The following is a 23513-nucleotide window of genomic DNA, read 5'->3' as shown; positions in this document are numbered from 1 at the left end:
TTGACGAACTGCTGACGAGTTGTGCTACGTTGCACAATTGAAGGATATTGGCTTGCTTTGCACGTTATGTGGTTCAGCAGATGTCAGATTTATGTAACTTGAAGGTCATTTCACTCGCGTGACACTGGGTAACAATAAAAAACAAACGATGACGTTCACCGCATTTATCTCATTACTTGCTAGCAGGTATTGTGGGTTGAAAGGTTAACGAAAACCCACATATGGTTTGTTATTTCGAGATGTATCTATCCTGACCCAAAAGACTAATTTGCTAGCACCATGAAGAATCCATAACAATTATTCATAATTTGGAAAGCAAAAGTTTCCTGCCCATTTTGTATTCGATTGTTTCCGGCACTTGGTTTGGCCACGTTGAGTTACACGGAAAACCCCAAAAGTCGAACTGTCAGAATGTAGGTTCATCAACAATTTCATGTCCAGTTCGTTGGATTACGCCGGCTTCTGCACACCGTTTTACGAACTGTCAATTTCAGACAGGGTTCCGACTCAAGGCAAGATGACCCAGTTGTTGATTTAAACAAGACAAGGTCAAAGAGTGGTTTATGTTCAGGTCAAAACAAGAACGACGGTACACGATCAAAACGAGGAATTAGGCCGTACACAATAAGATCGGAGGAGCAGAATCAACAATTTTCCCTTACAACTCCCTATAAATCAGTTGAAGTTAAAGATTATTGGTGTTTCCTAAGACTACGGTGACCATTTGTTTACTTACAGCCCTTGACTGCTCAACCGTTTTAGCCGAAGCAGACTTTTGGCTAAACGTGCAGGCTGGTTAAGTTATCCGCAGGATCAAAACGCAATGTGGCTGTTGGTTTTCGACAAAGGAAGCACATCCAAAAATGCTAAATATATTGATGAAGCCTTTTTATCACCTTAATAAATTCTCATTGCACTGGATCAAAAACGCTTTGTAGGATGGTCCCATCATCTGGGAGGCATCTTGCTTACAGGTGTGTCCCTTTACTTGTCCAAAAAATGATCCTTTGCAACCCATGGATTCTGAAACCGAACAAGTTGAGTCTGAAAGCGAAACGTAATGGCAAAGCGTAAAAAAGGCCTTACCGCGCTACTGGACACCAAGGAGATTGAGACGATAAACTATACTCGATAGGATATGATGTTTGCAAGTAGGATCTTGAAAAAAGGAGAAATCAAGAGAAAAGAGTGTTGTATACTACAGAGTGATTTGGATCACGATAACAACTATGTTTAGAAATAAAACTGTAATGATGTTGACCACATATCGGTGAGGGTTCTTCAGGTGAATGTAGCTGGATTGAATATCCCTGTGCTTAAGTGTAAACCGATAACAGGTCTCATCTGTGCCCCTAGTGTGAATGAATTTATGCGATTTTTGTTCGCTTCAGCAAGTATATCGGACTTTGCTAGAAATATCACTACTAGTGTACTCCTGACGGGAAGGTATGCGAGTAGCATGTTTTCTCGTAAATCCGCTTCGCGTCTCTTGAAAAGTGTGATCTGTTACGGAATTTATGGAGTCACTTTGTAGCATTTGCTTGCATTTGAGTGACGGTCGATGAATATCGAGGAAAGTCTGGGAAGGCGCGTTCAATGAGAAGGTGGATATTCAGTTTTGTGAACAAAATGCATACGAGAGTTTTGATCCCTTGTCCAGTAGTCTATAATTGTTCAGCTGGCATTTTCTGATGAGTAACTCCACAGCGAAGGCCAGTAAGCATACTATGGCAACAACACCCCACCACTACCATGTTTTACTATTCGCTTACAAAAGATCTAGTTTAGGGGACTTGAGTTTAATATGTGATTCATGAAAAGGGTTGACTTTCCCTTGATTCTGGTTGATCTCTGGGAATCACGCTCCTTAAAAAAATTCTGTGCGCGGGCCAAAGCAAGCAAATCCTTTGAAAGTGAATTTGATTGGTCCAAAAGAATTAACCAAAACGTTGGGGGTGGAGAGACTAAATCATCGCTAGCATCGCTAAACAGATTACTGAGTAGTTTCTGCATTTGAAGAAATGTTTGACAAACTTTAGAAGACTAGCAAAGGAAGGGTGAAAGGAGAATGCAATTTTGAGGAAACACAAGTGATCAACGAGGTTACAGCAAATTTGTGAGTAGATTTTTTCATGCAAATATACAGCGATATCTCGAATATCGTTCAAGTGAAACATGAGGCGGCCTTTGTGCAGGACATTCAGTTGAGGAGCATCACACACGAGAGATTCAGTTGAGTCTTCCGTGAACACCAAATTGATTTGCAAATGAGTGTATTTATCGAAAGCAGTTCGATTCGGATTCAAGTAGAACATAAGGTTGACACATAGTCGGGGACTGTGCCTACCCGAAGAGCCCCAAGGGGGGCGGAATCGGTTGGTGGCTGTCGAAGAGTTTTTCAGCAACCTTGTGAGTAGTTTCCCTTATGAAAATAAGCATAATACAGTTAGCTGAAGTTCCATCAGTTAAAATTCAGAAAACTTGTATCTCCAGTCAAAGCAAAGTCATCGGTAGCGATAAGAAAGTAAATAGTCAGTAGTTTGGTTGATAGAAGGAAAACCTAGCAAGGCTTTTCCGTGGAGCACACGAGCGTGATAAAACAGAAGAGGATGACTGTGTGTCAAAGGACGACAAACACCGAAATGTTAAGTGCTCTGAGCAGAGTGGCCTAACAATCTATAGCGCTAACGACGGGTTACCACCTTCATCCAACCATGGGGTAATATAAAGCACTATAAAAAAACAAACGTCAAAGATATTGCGATGATTTTAAAATGCAAATCTAAAACAGGAGATAAAAATGAGAACAACACAACCCTTTTTATGTGCTTAAGATAGACATTGAGTACATCCTTCCGTGAGTTTCATATCATATGCCGGAATAAACCGAGCATAAGTAGTTTTCCACATTTCGGTGGGAAAACGATTGTCGAAAACTTCTTTATGATGCTAAGAAAACGCACATTACTGGAATATTGTGAGTAAGAAGTACTAACATGACCTGAGATAATTGCTGAGCTATACAATCTGAACCGAATCTTGGTTTACATGTGATGTGGTACGATGTGAGAATTAAATAGGCCTCGAAACTGCGCGCAGAGTGAGAACAGTTCAAATCCAGTCGCACTCACAACCGGGATAATCATCTGATGTCCTCTCAAAGGCTAGGCCCTACGCATCGTGCACACACGTCACTCGACTCGGACACCGCAAATCTTTGCAAAAGAATCCCATTCCCAAGAAAAACTACTTCCATTTTCGAGGGCCTCTTGTGGCCACATCCAAAGCTGCCTTTGTCCAATAATCATCTGATGTCCTCTCAAAGGCTAGGTCCTACGCATCGTGCAAACACGTCACTCGACTTGGACACCGCAAGTCTTTGCAAAAGAATCACACTTCCAAGAAAAACTACTTTTCGAGGGCCTCTTGTGGCCACATCCATAGCCGCCTTTGTCCAACCCCTGAGGAGGGTCTTTAGCGTCACCAAATTAACCCCGTCGATATCCAGTCCAGCAACCTCAGTCCTCCAGGAAGGTCCGAACATCTATATCCCCAAAGGGTTGTTGGTCATCCTCATCCTGGTCACGGCAGCAACTGAAAGGAAGAAGGCCTTTGCTGCGGAGTTGTTTGTTAAAAAATGCCAAGTGAACAGTATAGACTATTGGACAGAAAAGCAAAACTCTCATATGCATCTTGTTTACAACACTTAATATCCATCTTCTCCGTGAACGCGTCTTCTTGAGCTTTCCTGGATATTCATTGACTGTTACTCAAATGCAAGCAAATGCTACAAAGTGACCCCACAAATTCCTCAATAGATTTCACTTTTCAAGAGACATGAAGCGGATTTACGAGAAAACATACTACTCGCACCAGAAGACTTGTTAGGACGCTACATTACCTTATTATATTACAAGAATTCTACTGTCCGTTACGGAAGCGAATTGATGTGGTTACTTTTTACTCAGCTGCGTGATCCAAAAATGTTGCTCGCAAACTATCTTTTTCAATCAGCCAGTGGAGTAAACTTCACAAGGTATTTTTACGGTTTTTGCTGACTATACTACGGATGTCTTAAACTTAATCGAAAACTGACTGAATAGATGACCGACAGACTAACAGCCGTGTCCAGTTTATCCCTTTCCTCATGACAATGTGAGCGATTCGTTTTGGTGGGACACATTTTTATCATTTTTGCTGTGCTGGATGGCCATACTTTTGATGAAGCGGTTGAAATATTTTGGTCAACTAAACGTAAGTCGAATGGACCTCCCGCTCAGGGGAATTTCGAACAACCTTACTGTATCTGTTCTTGTCTGCACCTAGCGAATGACAGATCGACCAATAATTCAATTACTGATTAGCTCGTTGACTCGGCAAAATTAGTCACTATGTTTTTTTGCACAAAACTTGGGAGCGGGCTGCGTAGTTATCTAAGACAAACACCGATTGTACAGCATAGTCACCTAAGCGAAGACAAACTCATGAACTATAGTATAACTGGTTTAATCTGAGGAGAAACACAAAACAGCTTTTTTGGTTACTCTTTTCCTACCCTATTTCGGCTTTGTTGGGCTGAAATACATCAAAACTGAGGATGGGATGAATTTTATTTCTTTTTTCCAATTTCAGTTCATCAAACGCACTTAACCGTGACATTAAATGACCACTGAATTTGTTTGGCTGACACAGGAGTGGGGCTACTGACTTAATTAAGGGGTTTGAGTCCAAGAAATCAATAAAGACAAGCACGCGACATTTTCGCATCCAGGCAGCCGGTTTTGTTAAATTCGATTTTTCGAAAGAAGACCGAATAACTGAGTGGACAAAAAACGTTGTGTAGCACTAGAAATGGGCTAGACTGGATAACGTGTGATGGTGTCCTTTCAAAGGTGTCTGATCATATCATATGCACTTAAAATTTGTTCGGAAGTACCCTACCTTCCACCTGTCTTCTTGTTGTGGTGACATATGGCGAAATAAATTCTATCTCACTGTCGATCTTTTTGGCCTCGTCAGTTTCACAAAACGGTTAGGACGCGTTGTGGCGTAAGCAGTTTACTACGTTTCCATATATTCCCCATCCTAGTTCAACAAACCTTAAAGTGTTTCCTGGACACTGTGTCATATTTTGTGTTCACTATGAACATCCATTTGCATGTTTGTGGCACTTCAAAATTTAGGCCTCACTGAACGAGCGCCTAACGCACGCACACAAAACCATATCAAACAAATATTTTGCATACAAAAGTTTGCTAACTCCCGTTCAGCGACAGTATTGCTCATTTCTAAACTGAGCACAGTTTTATTAAGCTTTGGATTTTGTTCGCAACCCCAATAGCCGTTCAACTTGGCAAAATTCTTGGGAGCGACAAATCTGTAAGGGATTTCAAAAGTACACGGTTCCTGCTGGGAGCTGGAGGAATACCATTCATATGTAGTGTGAATAACTCGTGTTTCAACAGGATACTGAACAGCTTATCATTTGACATGGTTCACATGGCTAGCTTCTTGCCTGACGAACTCAAAGGAAAACTAAAATGACTATGTACGGCAGCCAGTCACTTCAGGGTCACTGCACTGAGAACTCTACACCCTAAGGAAAGTTCCCCCCCCCCCCCGCAGCCCCCCCCCCCCGGGAAATCCAATATGTGAAAACACACCCTAGCGTGGCTTATTCCGGAACACTTTCCCCAAACTACTCCACCTCAGAGGTCTTCAGGATCTTCAGGATTCGATGTACCAAATAGATTATGAGGTTTGTGTTTCTTTATTATTGCACCTGCAACAACGATCTACGCCAAAACAAGCGGAAAACTTTCAAAACTTTTACTATTAGTTTAGGCTTGAAATAGTTCTAAACAGAAAAGTGTATATCGCAGTGAAATGTCTATATCGCCACACAGGTGATTGTTCAATGTGGTGAAAGCTACTCACACTTTGGACAGATTGTATTGTGACAGATCCAGTAACCCAGGCAAGCAACTCAGAAATGAAGCATCGTTGTCAACTTCACAGTGGAATCTATTCGAGCCTGCAGCAATTCGCGGAAGTGGACAGAAGTCCAACTAAACCGGTATTCTCTTTCCGGTAGTGTTTCACGAATGCTTGGGCGACAAGTTCCGCAAAAATTCCATAACTACTTGGGGACCAAATAAATTGCTACTGGCCAAAGTTTGTGTGATGGTCACGTGGTACAGCCTGTAAACATTGAAAACTGATACCTGAAAGTTCGGTACTGAGTTTATCTGAAAATGCAATAGTTCAACGATGGCTAAATGTAGATATTACATTAGACCTCTCCTATTGTATGCTAGCTAAAGTGTGATAATGGAGCCTCTTCCTGGGGGGTGGTAGCATCGATGACGTTGCTGCAAAATGCTGGCTTTCCCCTGATTTTACAAACATGGTGGTGTCAGTCAAGCATTGTTACTGAAATCCCACTGGCAGCCTGATTTTAAATATTTGAAACAAAAATTATACCTTTGGCTCCGATTTGGTTCCTTGAGTACAGGCAACAATGTGAGAGTCGTAGCCGCGGTTTCCGGGCCAATGCCCTTGAGAGTTTGTTTGATAGTGAAGTGACGTATCCATCTGTCAATTCAACCAGCCAGTTTTTCACCTTGTGATGGCATCTTGAGTGCTTATTGGATGCTTATGGAATTTAGAGGTCTATTTGCAGGCGGATCTGCTTAAGGAACAAGCTTTTGAGCGATTGAATGAAGGCTGAATACTGCCTTTGAGTTCTTCTTTGCAGACACACCGGTAAAGAAACTGCAGTTGACAAATCATTGCATACCTAACTGCCTATTTTTTATGCGCAGTAGTCGCAAGATATACTCTCTTGGATTGCTTTGCCTTTGGAGATGTTACTTCTGTTATTTTTCCAGGATGTGGGCGCCTCTAGACGGACACAGTGGGGCGGGTATATACTTATTAGTGCAGGCAAACTGCCAGGAATAAAACTGGAAGGCCAACCAAACAAGTTCATCCTAAGCTGTGTGGTACCTTTGTATGCGTCTTTCGGCTTTTAGATTACTTTCTGATTTACTTTATCACATATTTAAGACTGAATTGAGCCGCTCTTTCCGTCTAAGTTCTATGTAAAAGCAGGTTAAGTTGAAGAGGTCCCGTCTGCTGCGTAACTGAGATACTTTTGAGGATGTTGGTGTAGCATTAGAGGACGAGAGATCAAAAAAGCTCGGTTTTTCACACTGTTCTGCATTCTGAAGGACATTATCTTCTAAAAGGCCCAAAAATACTAAAACGCCAATATTTTACAACAGAAGACTATACAACTACAGCCTATGGGTTTGTTGTGTATATCCTTCGAATATGATCGAATCCATTAGTTCAGTCTTTTTTCTGCTACCCTTGCACCACACACATTCCCACTTTCTCTACAGTTTTAACTCGACAGGCTTGTTGAACAAATAAGTTTCAGTATACAACTGTCAGTTTTTATACCAGTTGACTAATAAAGACTGAAGTAAAATCCAAAGATGAAACGGCCTTAATGGGAGGCGGCCGAAATTCTCCACGGATTCTAAAATCCACATTGTGACCCGGCCTGGACGTAACACACTATTCATAAGGTTGATGAAAACTGCATTCCACTGCCGGTTTTACCCTTGCAAGGCGCTCTTTTTGAGGCAGTGCAACGCTGGAGGTATGTGCTCTTCTGTCTTCTTCTTCCGTCGTCAAACAACGAAACGAGCCTTCCAGATGACAATATTCCTATGCAAATTGAATCACCATATCAGGTTTTTCGGCACAAAACGCTACTCATGCGGCTACTGAAAGCTGTTTGACAGCTCGCTACAAATTTGTCCTTTTTGAGGCCGATCCAGTGGGCGTAGTCCTCATATTTTCATGAATCTTGTGTCTATCTGAGAGCTTAATCGAGCTTATTTGCGAGTTACGCTCATATTAATGATTAACCGAACCGGATCTGTTGTAGTTTCGAATATTCGTTTTAGTCTCGAGCCAAAATGAAACTCTTTTGCATGTGTTTTCTACCATTTGATACAACTGCGTTGTAAACTGCTGAGAATTTACCTGTTAACTAACCGAACAAATAGGCAACACATTGGCCAATACCCTTCCGATATGAAGAAATCACACCTGTAAACAAAGCTTAATCTAACCGGAGTGGCCTACATCCAAGTTGGCCACCAGCTCCAGCCTCCTTCGAGCACGGTTAAGACCTCATTATCTGACAACCGTGACCACTGATTGAGGCCAATCCAACTAAGGCTCGGGAAGACAAAAAATAAATTGGATGGTGTCGACTCTGATAAACAAACCTATCCCTGATGTAGGCAAACCACTTGATGATCGGGGCATCAGAGATAAACCAGCAAAGAAACTCACAGAATATTCGGCGTAAATCGATGAGTGTGTGTACCAAGCTTACTTATGAGTAATCAAAGTTAGCATAAGTCAACCTGAAATTTCGTGATGCATAATACTAGAAAAGCTCTGACCCAACCCGAGTAGAGATATAAATAGTTGCAACAGTTGCGAATCTATCCAAGATGTTCAGAGTTTTCCACGTATTTCTGAGTAAATTAACTCCTCGAGAGGATAGTATACCTCATTGAGAAGTCACTGTTGCTGTGGTGTGGTCTTAACAGATATTGATTTACATCTGAGTAGAAAAATCGAAACGGTGTTCACCTCCGAATGCAGTCTAAGGCAAATTCTCTAACAACTGATTGACCACAAACGAAAAACTGGAAGGGTTTATTCCGCTGTAGTGAAGTTTCGTGGAAGGGTTTATTCCGCTGTAGTGAAGTTTTGCCTGAAAAAAGACAAATGTTAATTGAATTGGAACCAAAAGTGTATGCACGACTTGATACTGAACAAAAATTTGTCCAATTATATACAAGCTGGTTTTGTGCAGACTCACTTCCAATCTAATCTTCTAGTAGAATAACCATCACGTCTCTATTATGTCCCTCAGGGAACGGAATTCTCCCATTCAGCTCGATCGATATTGATGAAACGCGACTGTCTATATTGCTACTTGCTATATATTTCCAAATAATCAGTAAAGGGAGTGACTGCAACATAGAAATGCAGAAAACAGACACGAAGGGATGAATTGGATACAAAAATGGTGTGAAAGTCTCCGGGTAAATGACTGAAAGTGCCAGTTTTTCAATGAAGTGAAACAATCTCAAGAGATCTAAAGATAATCTTTCCAGCAGCTGAAGGAATGACAATCAGTTTTTTTAATGTTCCTTTAGTCATGGTAAGCGGCAGCATAGTTAAGACTCAAATAGGGTATCCAACATAAAGCGACAGGTGTGAAGGTCATCGGAAAGAGAGAACACACATGAGCCGGGCATAAACACGTCGTAAGTATGGAAAGAGTCCAAAGTGGTGGGCGAACACAAACTACTGACTGTGAAATCCGAATATGGATTTGCACACTGAGGAAAGCTGATCCCTTGACATGAAACGATCATCAATTCATGAGCGTCAAAGATTAACCTGCAAAACGATGGCATATAGGGCTGAGATGATAGCAAAGAAACCTTCGTCAGCACGACATTTGTGCTTTTTTTCATTTCACGTAAAGATTGCGCGTCAAACCAAGGTTACGCTTGGGTCTATTGCCATTACTGCGTGATCGCAAACTGTGGTTATGTCAGACCTGATGTGAGGCGTGGGAGACAGTGCTCTCAGCTCTTTGAAGACGTATCTCAAAAAAGCAAGACGCTTTTCGAGTTGCATTGCAAAGCGCTTGTGACGGACACATGGAGCATCATGTGTTATTTCACATGAGTCCAGAAAGTGCACTAAACTTGGCTGCAGTTTTCATCGTCTGCATACCACGACCAAGCTGAGCGTTCCGAAGTCCCGTCCTCAGCTGTCTTCACCAAAGCTGGAAGCCGTTGATAAATATCCGAGGAAACACCGGTTCGGAAAACGCAAACCGTCGAATAAAGAGGCAAAATAATTGGCTTTCACAAACCGCACCCGCAGCACCACCGACAATTCAGAAATTTCATACCTTACCTTAATAAATCATTTTGAGAAGGATCTCAACTCGGCATCTCACTCGGCAGTGAAACTCCAAATGGGGAAAACTGCTACAGAATTCCTAGAGGACTGTGCAAGGCACAGAACTAAGTGATGACAGTGCTTCAACCGTCTCTACAAAGCTGAATGTTGCATCATGCGAAACACAATCATGGGCTTTTGAAACGTTAGCAAACGTCAAACCGAGGATAGAGGCTGAATAGTAAAAACGCGGAGCGTATAACAGTTAGGTAGCTTCCAAACAGTCATATCGATTCAGCCGTACAAACTGGAGAAAATACAGTTACAACCGACGGTTCCGGCGTTTAGGAAAGAATCGAATAAGAATTAATAACAAAGAGATTGGTCGTGGTTGGTCCGGCGATATTGGACTTGAAGCCACTGGACCTAGGATAACAGGGACATGACATAAATGCTGTGAGCGACCTTCAGATAATAGCAGCTGGTTGAATTGCCCAGCATGAATATTGTGATTTTACTGGTGAAGCATTCTGGAAGTGAAGTTTTCCAAACTTGGAGACTTGTTACCCATCAAGCCCTGCGATTGGCTTATTCAAACTTCATTCCCAAGGCAGCGGTGTGTGTGCAACATGGCTGGCCATCCATGTATTTTGAAGTAGATTAGGATCTATCCAGTTGTGTGCACCAGCACACGTAACCTGCTTTTGATATTGACAGCCAGCAGACCAGGAAAATTGATTTCCACTCTCTCACATAGTGAAAAACGTGTACCATAAGCGCATGAGTGACTGTGACCCTTACTAGGACAACCAGGGACCACATGCCTTCAAACGGGCCAGCCTACCTGCATTAGGTTGTTTGTTGTTGTTGTCTCGGGCAAAACGGTTGGAACTCTAAACAGAGGTCAAACGAGCGACTACGTACTTTTGTGCTTACATTTGCAGACGTGAAATTGACAATGGGCTATCATGCTGACAGCAGCACTTGCTACAATCCTCAAACCCAAGCCTCATGAGTCTCTCCTATGTAGTGGTTGGAAATGGTACAGAGGCAGCGACGGCATTGTGTCATATCCGACACTGATTACTGCTCCGAACTCCACGGACGGCATCCCGTCATATACCGTGTATGTCTCAGCTAGGTGTTTTACCCCGACTGAACAAGTTGGAGCCTCTATTGCAATGACACGCACAAAAGCTTGTCGACAGGTCAATACGCTTCTACGTTTTTTCGTCAATTCAGTGAGTACCGTATAAAGATTTGTACAGCGACGAATGCTCATAAAACCCCCCAGGTGAACCTTTGAAGTATTTTGCATAAACAGATCGCTGCTTGGTCCGCCAATTACTGAAAGTTGAGCACAACGGAACAGTACGCAGCTAAAAGTACCTCTCAAAAAGATAGCTAAAAAGGCGGGTAAAAAATATACTCGCCCAGTCTATTGTTATGAGGACAGAACGCGCGAATTTTTATCTACAAAGCATCGAGATTATCAATAAAACTAGTTCATTGGTTTATCGTCATTTGTGTACGAAACACACAGAGTTAATTATTCTTTTATCTCTTCCGCAAACATCACACTAAATCACTCGTAAATAATGACTCATTCACCAAGTCGTACTCCCATTTGTTGAAAAGTTGGCTATGACCCAGAGTGAATCGTTTTTCCAAGTTTTTTTTTCAATAAGCTTTCAAATGTATCTTCCTTCCAAAGGATTGGAAAGCTGTCTAAAATGCTTCCATTTAGTTTTATTTCGTTTCCTGAAAGGCAATAAAACTCAACAATAACTCCAGCGTATAGTTTTTGCCTTTGGGTAAAAGTGTACCATGCTGAATGAACGGAATTCATGAACTAAAGTCACTGGAGCTAAACCCCGTTTGTTGAATAACCATGAGGTATGGCCCTTGCGGCTTTTTATGTGTGCCACATTCTCTGTGCAAAGCTTTATTCGGTGCCTCCAGCTGAATGTGCTGCACACAGGCCGCCTCATGATTCAGTTAGCACGATATTCAAGATATCGCAGTGTATTTTCATAAAGGAGACTACTCACAAGGTTGCCGAAAACTCTTCGACAGCCCACGACCGATTTCGCCCTTCCACTTCGGGCTCATCAGGTAGGCGCAGTCGCCGAGTTTCCGTCAACCTTATGGTCTACTTGCTTACTCACTTATGCTTCTTGAACCACCTGATTGGTCAGATTAATATGGCGCTTGTTTCGGATAGGCAAGAGGTCTTTCAACAGCAACCTAAAAACCGTATGTTGTCACAAGTAGGCAGTTACCGCATTCCCATACACTCGCTCAATTTGTTGAATTTTTACTGTGCATAGAAAGATTTCATGGGAACCGCGTTCAGGTCATTGGTGAGCTGATCAAGTGTACTCCAATTTTTTCGAGCTTTTTCGTTGAAACAACGTATCGTTGTCTGTCAATCTGCTTTGGAACGATTTGTAGTGGGGCGGAATGCCCTCAATACGCTCTCCGATGAGGAGTATACAGTTTTGGTTACAACTCTCCCAGTATCCGGTTGTTCCTTATCCACGTTCGTCGTTAACATTCCTAACAGCCATCCAAACTCTTCGAAGGCTAGGAGCAAAACCGCCCGTCTAGTCTTCGCTTCAAAATCATGGTAACCTCTCAGTTGCGTGAATATAGAGAAGAGCAGGTCCAACGTTCCCCCACACTGCTCACTTTTGTTCTGTGTGTGTATTGGTGACTTGTGTCTTAACAGTTTTAAAGCATTGATTTGCCTCACTCGTTAATTGTGTGCACAGCTTTATCCCATTTATGCATGCATACCCCTTAATAATTTAGCTCTGGTCTGTAAGCTTGTAGTTTCCACTTTGGATGTAAACTAAACTATCAGTTTGTCAAAAGTTTGGTGTGGTAGTTTAATGAACAGCCTGTTCCTTAGTCATTTTGGACACAGTAGGTATTTCTACATTTTTTCAAATGTGAGCAATGAAGTATCAATTTATCGGATCACAAAGTGAGTTAAACTTAGGGTATAAAATGTGCGCAAAGATATTTCGATCGCAGGTGTTTACCGATAGGCACAACTCACAATGTGCATCAGTATGTGAATAGGGGCGGCGTGCAAATGAATATGAAACGACTGCTCCACAAAGGTACAGTGATTAACCGCAAGAATTCAATGCCGGTCTTCACCACAGAACTCCCGGGTTACTCGCTGAGCAGCAACTTGACGAACGTGGACGGGGAAACCCGAATAAACGGTACCCTGGGGACTGAGTTAGATTTATTAGTGTACAGATGGTGATAGCCATAATACAAATCTGGTGTATGTACTAATAAAAGTTCTCAGTATGGTTGACACTGGAGGGTTGCAACCCATATAAAAATAAATACAATGCGAAATGCGAGCAAGTCAAAAAGGAAATTATTGTATGCGAGAGTCCCTTGGCGGAAATCCGGACGGCGGGAACGTATTTTTCTCTGCAGTACGACTGCTACACGTGTTCCATCACTGTCCGTGGGCTTGGACCTGCACCGCTCACTAGGCGGTGCAGCCAATCGACATCCGATGAGACAGCTTAATGTGACGTGGTTTGAGTATAAAAAAGACAAGTCTCGTGATCCAGTGAGCGACTGTGAGCTGGACAGTCAAGTATATGAGTGACTGGGTGGCTACAGATTCTCAACGTACGATTTCGCGCACACAGACCTGCATGTGTACCATCACAAAACCAAAAATTATGCAGCAATGAGTAAACTCGCCAACTAAGGGACAAACTATTTTGAAAAAAACGTGGATTTTCGGTGAAAGTGCCGTTAAACGGACTTAAAAACATTCAATACAGTCTTAATTGTGCAGAGAGGGTGGAAAGGAACACAGAGTTAATCCTAAGTAATAGCACTTTTTCATTCCAGCTTATGAACCCCTGAGTATACAATCTTAGATATCTAAATCCCTGGTACAATTTTGTATACTGAATACTGCTGGGAATGAACCACAGGATGAGTAGTGTTCAAAGGGGGAAACTGACCAGCAGCGTGACAGACCCGACATAGCGCTACTGTTCCTTTGGCTAGGCGGCACATATTGCTTGGTCCCATGTGTTAACTTACCTTCCGAATATCGATTTCTAAGATGGCACCTTCACTCCTCGCGTGAATTTTATTTTTCCCATGAGCTACCTAAAGGTCGTCACATGTGTAGAGAGTCTTGGCAATTTTAACGGAGATTACGGTACTGCACGAGGGGCCGGGCAGTGACTACGTAGGATTACGGTACTGCACGAGGGGCCGGGCAGTAGGTGACTACGTAGACCCCATGATTGAAGGGCGAGAGTTACCATATGCTGTCTAGGTACCAGCTGATCACACCGCTTGTCAGCCACTCGTGCCCGAACGGTCCAAAAGGTCAAACCAGGAGGTAACCAGGCGGTCCCTGGTTCGAGACTCTCTGAAGTTTCGTGAGATGCAGCTGATTCTTTGAGATTCACCAGGTGGACTAGATAGGCCGGAAAAATATTCACCTTGGTTCGAAGATTCATGCTGTTTCCCTCATACCCATCGATACATCAAATGTATCCATGTTTGTGACATCTAATCACCGTCAGTTCCCTCAGATAAAATTTCACAATAGTAGATAAGTGGTCGATACAGAGCTGATTCTGTAGATTCTGTAAGACCGGAAAATCAAAACAGTGATGTGAAACATATCATCCGGGAAAAGGGCCACTCTAACTGGTCGCTAAGTACCATGTTGGTGGGGGGCATGGGATCAAATGTCAATTTAACTGATCGTCTATCGGTCAAAATGTGTTGTTACGCGTGCCCACGCACTCCGAACACAGACCAACGCACCTGAATCCACTTCTCTTTGTTCACCTGATGGTCTGTTTTTCGGATCACTCGTTCAGTCTCAAGAGGCGTTTTGTTTGAAAACTAACCGAGAGAGTCTGGTGCGGAGATGCTTCCAAACGCTTTGGACACTACGGCTAATTTGGGGATCTATACTGGGTTACAAGAATCCGGAATATTATGGCATTATAATTAATCGACAAAATTAGAGTGATCTGAATGGGTTGATCGATGGCCTCTGCGTGGATCATTAGCACACATTTATTGACCGGAATCCCCGAACGTATGTGTGCACCGTAAAAAAGTGTCACGGCCCAATAATTAGACCCAATAATTAGGCTGATCTAAACATTGATAAATATCACAGCCCTGATTTCCTCCGTTGCATGATATCGTAATCAATAATGGAGGTTTTGTCCAGTAAGTGAGGGCATCTATGCTGAAGAGCCGACAAGCACTGTAAAACTGCTCCGTTCTTATTGGGAATCATCAGTAGTGAGCAGTTTCGAAACCACTTAACTGTTCAGGCATGAGTAGCTGATCAGGATTTATGATGATTCTGAATGAAGGTGAAACAGCGTGGAGTGGCTTGACTTGAAGGACTAACTCTCTTCAGCACAAGGTTGAAGTGAAGAAAGGGCTGGTTTGTTTCTAATGAAGATCCTCTCCGACTGGTATTATAATTACAATTATAATTACAATTATTTACTTTCCTGAAAAATAATAATTCCCGATGAGTAGTTTGATCGCGGCTAGGTCGAGTGCTCAACTGCCTCAAATGACCTTGAAAAAGTGAAATGCTTAACGAATGCTGGTCATTACAATGGCTATATTCACTATATAATTGTCCTTCGTAGATTCATTCCCATGCCTCCATAATTTTTGGTTTTGTGATGGTACTTATGCAGGTCTGTATGCGTGAACTCACGCACTGAGAATCTTACTCAGTCCCCACGTTCATCAATTTGCTGGAAACTGCTCAGCGAGAATCTCAGGGGTTCTGTGGTGAAGTTCAGAGGATTCTTTCAGGCAGTTCGTTGTTGTACCTTTGCAGAGCAATCGTTTTATATTCATTAGCAGGTCGACCATAATCTCATAGTGGTGCAAATTGTGAGTTGCGTTTATCCTTAGACACTTGCTCGGAGTCTCCAACCAATGCAGGGAATGTGACGGGTACGAATTTGTGGACCGCCTCATGAAGGGTACTGATGATTTTCAATGGAAGCAAGGAATTTTTACATTGCCTGTCGACTGCTACGGCAGAGGAGCTTTACTTGAAGAAACTGATCTTGGTTGCTTGCAGAAAATTGCTCTGCGTCCCATTGGTCGATGAAGTGCTACAGATGCTGCGCAATCATTAAAGATGATCAGTACTGGAATGCCATGACAAAAAACACCATAAAGTACTGCTCAGACTCATGGCTTTTCAAAGTTTACACGAAAAGAAAGGCAATCCTACAACTATTGCATTTCTCTTGCCCTTATCAGGCTTTAATAAACTGTTCGATTTTCCGCACTATCTTACACTCAGCTTACGTCATTTTTAAAGAGGACTGTGTTTGCTCGATCCTAACCCTCTTCTCATTTTCCTCTTGCACTTCAGATTTCGGAACCGCTTCGGCCAGATCAACTCAACCAGATTGTAAGTCTCTGCATGCCTTTTCTACTGAATCAGTAAACGGTTTACTAGTAAAATCTTATAAAGTCACTCAGGGTTCAATTGTGGATTACTAACACCTCATAACTTCCCACAAACCAGGAAATCTTGACTGATTATGTAAAGTTAGCCGTAAAAATCACGACTAGCATTTCTAATCAACCCGATGGGGTTACTAAATTTCAGAAGATTATCAAAGACGTAAATGGTAAATACACATCAACTGAGTAGTGGAGCCAGCCGGTGTAACTTTGTTTACGGTGCCGGCTTGGGAAATCAACCTGCAAAGGGTTTCGCTGCTTTAATTTTTGTGCCTTGACCAGGATACGGATGAAGATCCAGTGGCCAGAGGATGGGGAGACCTTACCGAAGGATTTCGTGGATGCTGCAGAGACAGCTGGATTGGAAGCAGACTGTGGTAAGTTGGCGGCACTAAAAACCCTCCACAGAGGCTGGGAGAAGTCAGCCCTGGATGCAGCTAGAAAGAGTCCTCGGAAGATGGACCATGCCTCTTGCAGCGGAGTTTGACATACCTGTCGTACGAAAGCAACGGGGGACGACAATCAGTAGAATGGTAATCCATCACATCGTGGCCAACCACGGGGTGCGAAAATGATCCTAACATATCAGGGACATGGGTTTGATAGCAAAGAGCTTATGAGTTGCTTGCAGAAGCCGGGCATCAGATGGCTAAAGAAAGCACCCTAACACACAAGCAAACGGCCTAACCAAACACAATAACTGAACGATCAAGGAGTTGCTGGTTGCCAAATAAGGTGACTGGGAAGTGAACCTGCCGATGGTGTTGTTAGCATATCATACAGCCAAACACAGGCACATCCCCCTTCATACTGATTTACGGTCGAAGGCCGCGCCTTCCAGTTGATCAGAAAATTGGGTTGTGGCCAGCAACAGGTTTGTCTTCAGAGGAGCTGAGAGACGAATGGAGGACTGCTCAAGAAAACTTGACCACCTTTCAAGAAAGGAGTGGACAGAAAACGACAAGGGGAAAGGCACGACCACTCCCCAATGGCGCGAGGGTCAAGTGGAAGGATTCTCAGAATTCCGGAAAGAATGGCCTGGGGTCGCGGAAGCTGTGCATTTGGTGGCAAGGTCCATTCATCGCTATCAACCATCGGGGAAACGTCTATACAATCCAGAACGGCTGAGGATTGAAAAGAGTGACCAGTACTCGGCTTCGCAAGCGGAATGATACGCCCGAAGAGCTGCCGGATAGACCACAGCTGCTTGGGCCGATCCAAAGGAGGTAAATGGAAATCGGTGGCATTCATGCGACCTTTGAATGGGAAAGGTGTGTAACGGCGGATACTATTGAGAAGACATGCGAGTAGTATGTGATTCTCTCGTAACCGGCTTGCGTCCAATGGAAGGTGGGGTTTGTTACGGAACTTGTGGAACTGCCTTTCATCGTTCGTTTACACTTGCATGGCAGTCAACGAATATCCATGAAATTTCGAGAAAACGCGTAAGAATGTTGTGTTTGGAAACTGCATGCACAACAGACGTTTACTTTCCTGTCCGATGGTTGGTTGGTATTTGTTAATGAACGACTTCGCGGAGAAGGGCCGTTCTGTTTACACTAGGGTTCCGGCAATCTGTGGTTTGGAGGCGGCAAACATTTGACCACTGAAACCATGAGGGTGATTTTTAGTAACTGATGCATTATTGCATGAATTAGGCTTATATGGATTTTTGGTCGGCCACGTGATCTAGGAAAATGAAGATCGAATTTTCAAAAAGTCAACCATTTTCAAATACTCATGTTTACAACACTGAGCCTAAACTCAGCAACAGAAAAAGGAGCGACAGTCGCTAATCTGGTGCTGTAGAAGAATACTGTATGGGAAAATTATGCCAAAATGTTGATCTTACCACTGGCGGTTAGTCATAGCTCTTGTCAAGTTTTCCATTTCGAAACGAACGTGCAATTTTACTACTTACTTACCAGCGTAGCTTTCATCCTATGAACGACACCAATCCAGGAGGCAAATTCAAAGAGCACTGTACAGTTTGTTTGTTCGTATTGCGAATCATTTATAGTGCACATGCCACTAATTTCCAGTAAAATTTGAACTCACAGCCTCTCGGTTGTCGACAAACGATAAGTAGCTTAGAATGAGGACGGTTAAACGTTATACTTTGGAAGTCATCAATCAAGGAATTATTCAGAATATGAATTCCGTGGCCAAAGGTCGGGTGGCTCTCCATACTGTCAGTGATCAGTCGTTTGAAGACAGGCGTTTCAATCTCCGACTACAAATCAGGGGGTCACCAGTTCAAATCTCCTGGAGATTCACAGCATGTGTACTACTGATAAGGATGAAATTGCCATACAGTGCTCCTCAAATTTCAGTGTAGAGTAACTTCACTTTCCCCAATAAAACTTACAAAATCTCCTCACAATAACAACAAGAACATTCACTGACATGTTGCGAGCGCCGGAACAGAATCAAGAATGCAAGATAGCTGGTCAGTGGTTCTTTCACCTTGTCTGGAGCTGCGCGAAAAGCAAACTGAAACAGAAACAGAACTACGTTCCGGTAGAATATGGAAGACTGTACTCAATGCATCGGATCAGGGAGAAGATGCACCACTATCTGCTATTTACCGCTTTCATAACCCAACCGTTTTCCTGAAGGAAACCAATCACAAGGTTGCTGAAAACTCTTCGACAGCCCACGACCGGTTTCGCCCTTCTTGGGGCGTCCCCGGGTTTCCGTCAACTTTATGTTCTACTTGAAACCAAATTGCACCAAATTAGCCAATATACACTCATCTGCAAACTAATTTGGTTCTTTCGAGAGACTCACCTGGGACCCAGCTGAATCTCTCGTTTATGATGTTCTCAGGCAACTGAATGTGCTGCACCAGGCCGCCTCATGTTTCAGTCGCTACGATATTTGAAATATTGCGATACATGTATATTTGTAATGTACTACTCGTAAGGTTGCTGAAAATCCATCGACAACCCACGACCGGTTTCTCCCTTCTTGGGGCTCATCAGGTAGGCGCAGTCCCCGGGTTTCTTTCAACCTTATGTTTTACTTATCCTCTTACTTATGGTCTAACCGTTTCCCGTTTTAAATTCATGTTTTAGTCTAGTTGAATTGGTCGATCGTAGGCGAACTGTCACCATATGTCGGTATGATTTTGTTCCACAGTTGTGCTCTCTACCTATCCTGAATGCCGGAAATGCAACGAGGAGAAATGTATCAGATTGACGCAAGACTGATGAATTACCCTCGGGGGAATAATTGGCAGCTTATTTTATTTTTTTTAATTTTATGATGATGGATAACCGTTACGACGTGGACTTCACTACCAATCAATACACAGCTTTGTCACCATATGTCGGTATGATTTTGTTCCACAGTTGTGCTCTCTACCTATCCTGAATGCCGGAAATGCAACGAGGAGAAATGTATCAGATTGACGCAAGACTGATGAATTACCCTCGGGGGAATAATTGATTCAGCAGCTTATTTTTTTTTAAATTTTATGATGATGGATAACCGTTACGACGTGGACTTCAGTACCAATCAATACACAGCTTGAAAATGTATCAGAAAAGCGCAGCTTGTGTGAGCGTGCTGCCTGATGAGTATTTTCAGGTTGTCCTGTCTTTGTGGTATATTTCTGGGCTATTTTCCGGTCTCGGGAAAGAGACAACAGCCAACTGAACGGAGACCAACCAATCGCATTGAATGACTTCAGGAAACGTAGATTCAGCCACTTCCGTTTATGCGACCTGGCCTTGGTTCCAGTGCGCTCTATGACACGAAATCTACGTTGGTCCCAAAATGTTTGAGTATTATTAATAACGTTGCTGGTGCATTTTTGAAAAGAGTAGTATTAGTGGCTCCCTCTTACAGGAGCGACGTATCAGAGAAGGTATATTTAATCCCTCTTTCCGAGAAAAATCCATCTTATCCAAAGGACTGTGTTTCCGGAACATCCAGGGCCGACTTCGCCCGGCCCCTGAGAAAGGTCTTCAGTGCTGCCAACTTACCCCGGTCGGTCTTCAGCCCGGCAGCCTCCGCAACCTCCTCAAAGTCCTCCAGGAAGGTTTGAACACCCCATCCTCAAAGGGTTGCGGCCACGGGATCTTCATCCTCATCCTGGTCACGGCAGCAACTGAAAGGAAGAAGGCCTTCACTGCGGAGTTATTTATTAGCAAATGTCAACTGACCGGTTACAGACCATTGAACAGGGAAGCAAAACTCTAATTTGCATCTTATTTACAAAAACTGGACACCCATCTTCTCCCGAATTCGCCTTCTTGAAATTTCCTGGAGATTCATGGACTCCAATCATTCCTCGGTCAAATCCAAGCAAATGTTACGAAGTGACTCCACGAATTCCGCAACAGATCTCCCCTTTTCAGAAAACGCAAAGCGAAATTCTACGAACAACACATACTACTCGCGTGCCCTACCCTCATCAGTATTATTACCGTTACACCTGTATCTGCTGAAAACTTACCTTGCTTCTCGCATACGGTATACCCCCGTATTAACGACAATCTTTGTGTGTGTTTGGAAAAGTCATTCAACAAATTAGTAGGCTAACAAAAATGATTGGAGCGTATGTCTACAGTAGACAGAAGGAACGCTGACGGCAGATTTACTCATCATCATGCGCGTGACACCACTTGCAACATCATCTAAATGACTGGATAAAGTAAACTTCACAAAATTAACTTCATTACACGTGCATGCCTCAAACCACCAAGGTTGCAAATCCTACAGATATTACTATATGATTACTACTGATCGATCCTGCGTCGAACCCCATTCCTTGGGTGAATAGGCCACTGATATGTGTTTTAAACAGCGCACTGTTTGTATTCGCGATGAGATACCGAGTTTTCATGAATTCGTCGACACTGTAAAGCTGTTGTGTAATGAACAACACTCGAATGGACTAACTGTGTAGATGTGTCGAACAAACCATTTTGCGGCTACAGGAAGTCAGTTAGCAGCGCGATACTGCTAGCGTGTACTTTTAGGTGGCACATTAACACAGGTAAGAAAATCTGACACCTTTTCAGCAACTACATTTCAGAGAAACGCATAACATCCCCCTGTCTAGGCGATTTACTCACAACTTACCAGTGGAAAGTTGCAGAATTTTTTAGTTTGTAAGAGGAGTCAACTGATGCTGTGAAACTGTTGAGAGTAGTGTCCATTTTGCCCGGTGAGGCCGACACAGTGACTGCGAAAAATTAGACTATCCATTATTTCCACTAAGGATTGAAGAATATTGTCAAAACAGGGCTGGAGAGCACTTTTCGGTTTTTCTGTAAGACTGGGCCTGGCTGTGCAAGGGTGGATGTTAAGCTGTCATACTTCCTTGATGATCACGAGTGAGTATTCATCACTGAGGGGCGAGTACCACTCCGTCAGGTAGCCTAAACTGCGTAACTGAAGCATGCTGGGTGCTTCACTCTGTCTGAGTGCAACTGGTAGGTCTTAGCTACGCATCAGACTTGTTCTTGCTTCCAACAACTGCAGTCTACTTTTTGACACAGGCGTGGACAACCCACTGCTCCAGCCAGACTGAGCCGCGTCCAACATCAAACTGGTGATCATGACAGTCGTCTACAGCATCTGTTACTCAAAATCCTCAAGTTTCTCCCACATACTTTCAAAGGCAGCAGTGTAAGAAGCCGCTGGAAACTGGGAATTTTTGAACACGCCTGACGGAATGAGAAAGCTCCTGATGGATCGTTCATTTCACTCAGGTGCAGATGTCTAGAAAGAATACAGCCGACTGCAGTGATCCCTAGTAATGTCTACCAGTGAAAGGAAGAAGGACTTTGCTGCAGGGTTGTTTATTAGGGAAACACCAACTGAACAGGTACAGACTATTGAACAAGGGAGCGAAACTCTAATATGCATCTTGTTTACAAAACTGAATATCCATCTTCCCCTTGAACGCGTCTTTCTAAACTTTTCTGGACATTCATTGACTGTTACTCGAAAGCAATCAAATGCTACAAAGTGACCCCATAAATTTACAGGAGGGCATACTACTCGCATGCTTCTAATCAGTAGCATCACCGTTACACCAGGACAGTTCTTCTAAGCTTTTATTGCGGATAATTTGCAGAACCATTGAGGCTGTAATGCCTCGATAAATCTAGTTACACTATATTTTGCGCATGTTCCCCCCACTCAGAATACAATCCAACTAGGACCATGAGACTAATTTACAGAACACCATAAGAGGTTGAAAAGAAGGTGCTGTTTGCAACATAACATGAACCATATCGTCAACTTTGCCATCTTCCATGAGCAGCATGCTTCAAAAAATGAGCACCACCTGAGTAGTGACTACATTAACTTTCTCTTCGACTTATGCTGCTCTGTTGAACTCATCCACAACTCTTCCTCCATGGCTAGGCAACTCCAGATGGAAAACTAGTACGCTTATAAACGTGAAGGATGCTCATCGATCATAGAGCCTGCTCTAGCGTTTAAGACGAAATTCACCTCTATTTGTGATGTGTACCTCAGTGCGGTCGTCAGCACTGGAATCGGCCATGAGTTGGTTCAGACCCTGTAGATGTTGTGTGGCGCGATCATAGAGCCTGCTCTAGCGTTTAAGATGAAATTCACCTGTATTTGTAGTGTGTACTTCAGTGCGGTCGTCAGCGTTGGAGTCGGCCGTGCGTTGGTTCAGGCACTGTAGATGTTGTGTGGCAAGAGATCAGAGTTGTGCTTTTCTAGCTTTGATGTCGAAGAACTCAAAGGCGTAGTCTGTCGTTACTCATCTACCGTTGTTCAGCACGGCTGTGAAAAGTGTACAGGAACGGAGTGAAGTTATGTAAATCCGGTTATACCCACCATCTACTGCTTAGTTCCACTCGGAGTATGCTGGCATCCCTGTTGAATTAGTATCCGACTAAATTACTGGTTGTTTTAAGTGAATCCTGACTTTTTGGCGGGTACGGAGGAAAGAAATAACAAGACTTATTCATTTGTATGTTCGCCAT

The 23513-nt window shown here is 43.1% G+C and overlaps 1 protein-coding gene across 1 annotated transcript in view; it reads left to right on the top strand.

Moving 5' to 3' along the window:
- T265_11309 (hypothetical protein) overlaps positions 1-23513 on the top strand; it is a gene marked incomplete at both ends in the record, with an annotated part of 140586 nt that overhangs the window by 60510 nt on the left and 56563 nt on the right. Inside the window, one exon of the mRNA XM_009177934.1 lies at positions 16442-16480. Within this exon, the coding sequence (XP_009176198.1) occupies positions 16442-16480 (39 nt within the window). The remainder of the gene's footprint in view (positions 1-16441; positions 16481-23513) is intronic.

This window comes from Opisthorchis viverrini, assembly GCF_000715545.1.
Source record: "Opisthorchis viverrini unplaced genomic scaffold opera_v5_474, whole genome shotgun sequence".
NCBI classification, from domain to species: domain Eukaryota; kingdom Metazoa; phylum Platyhelminthes; class Trematoda; order Opisthorchiida; family Opisthorchiidae; genus Opisthorchis; species Opisthorchis viverrini.
The sequence above is the reverse complement of the archived record's forward strand: the minus strand, read 5'-3'. Positions and strand labels throughout refer to the sequence as shown.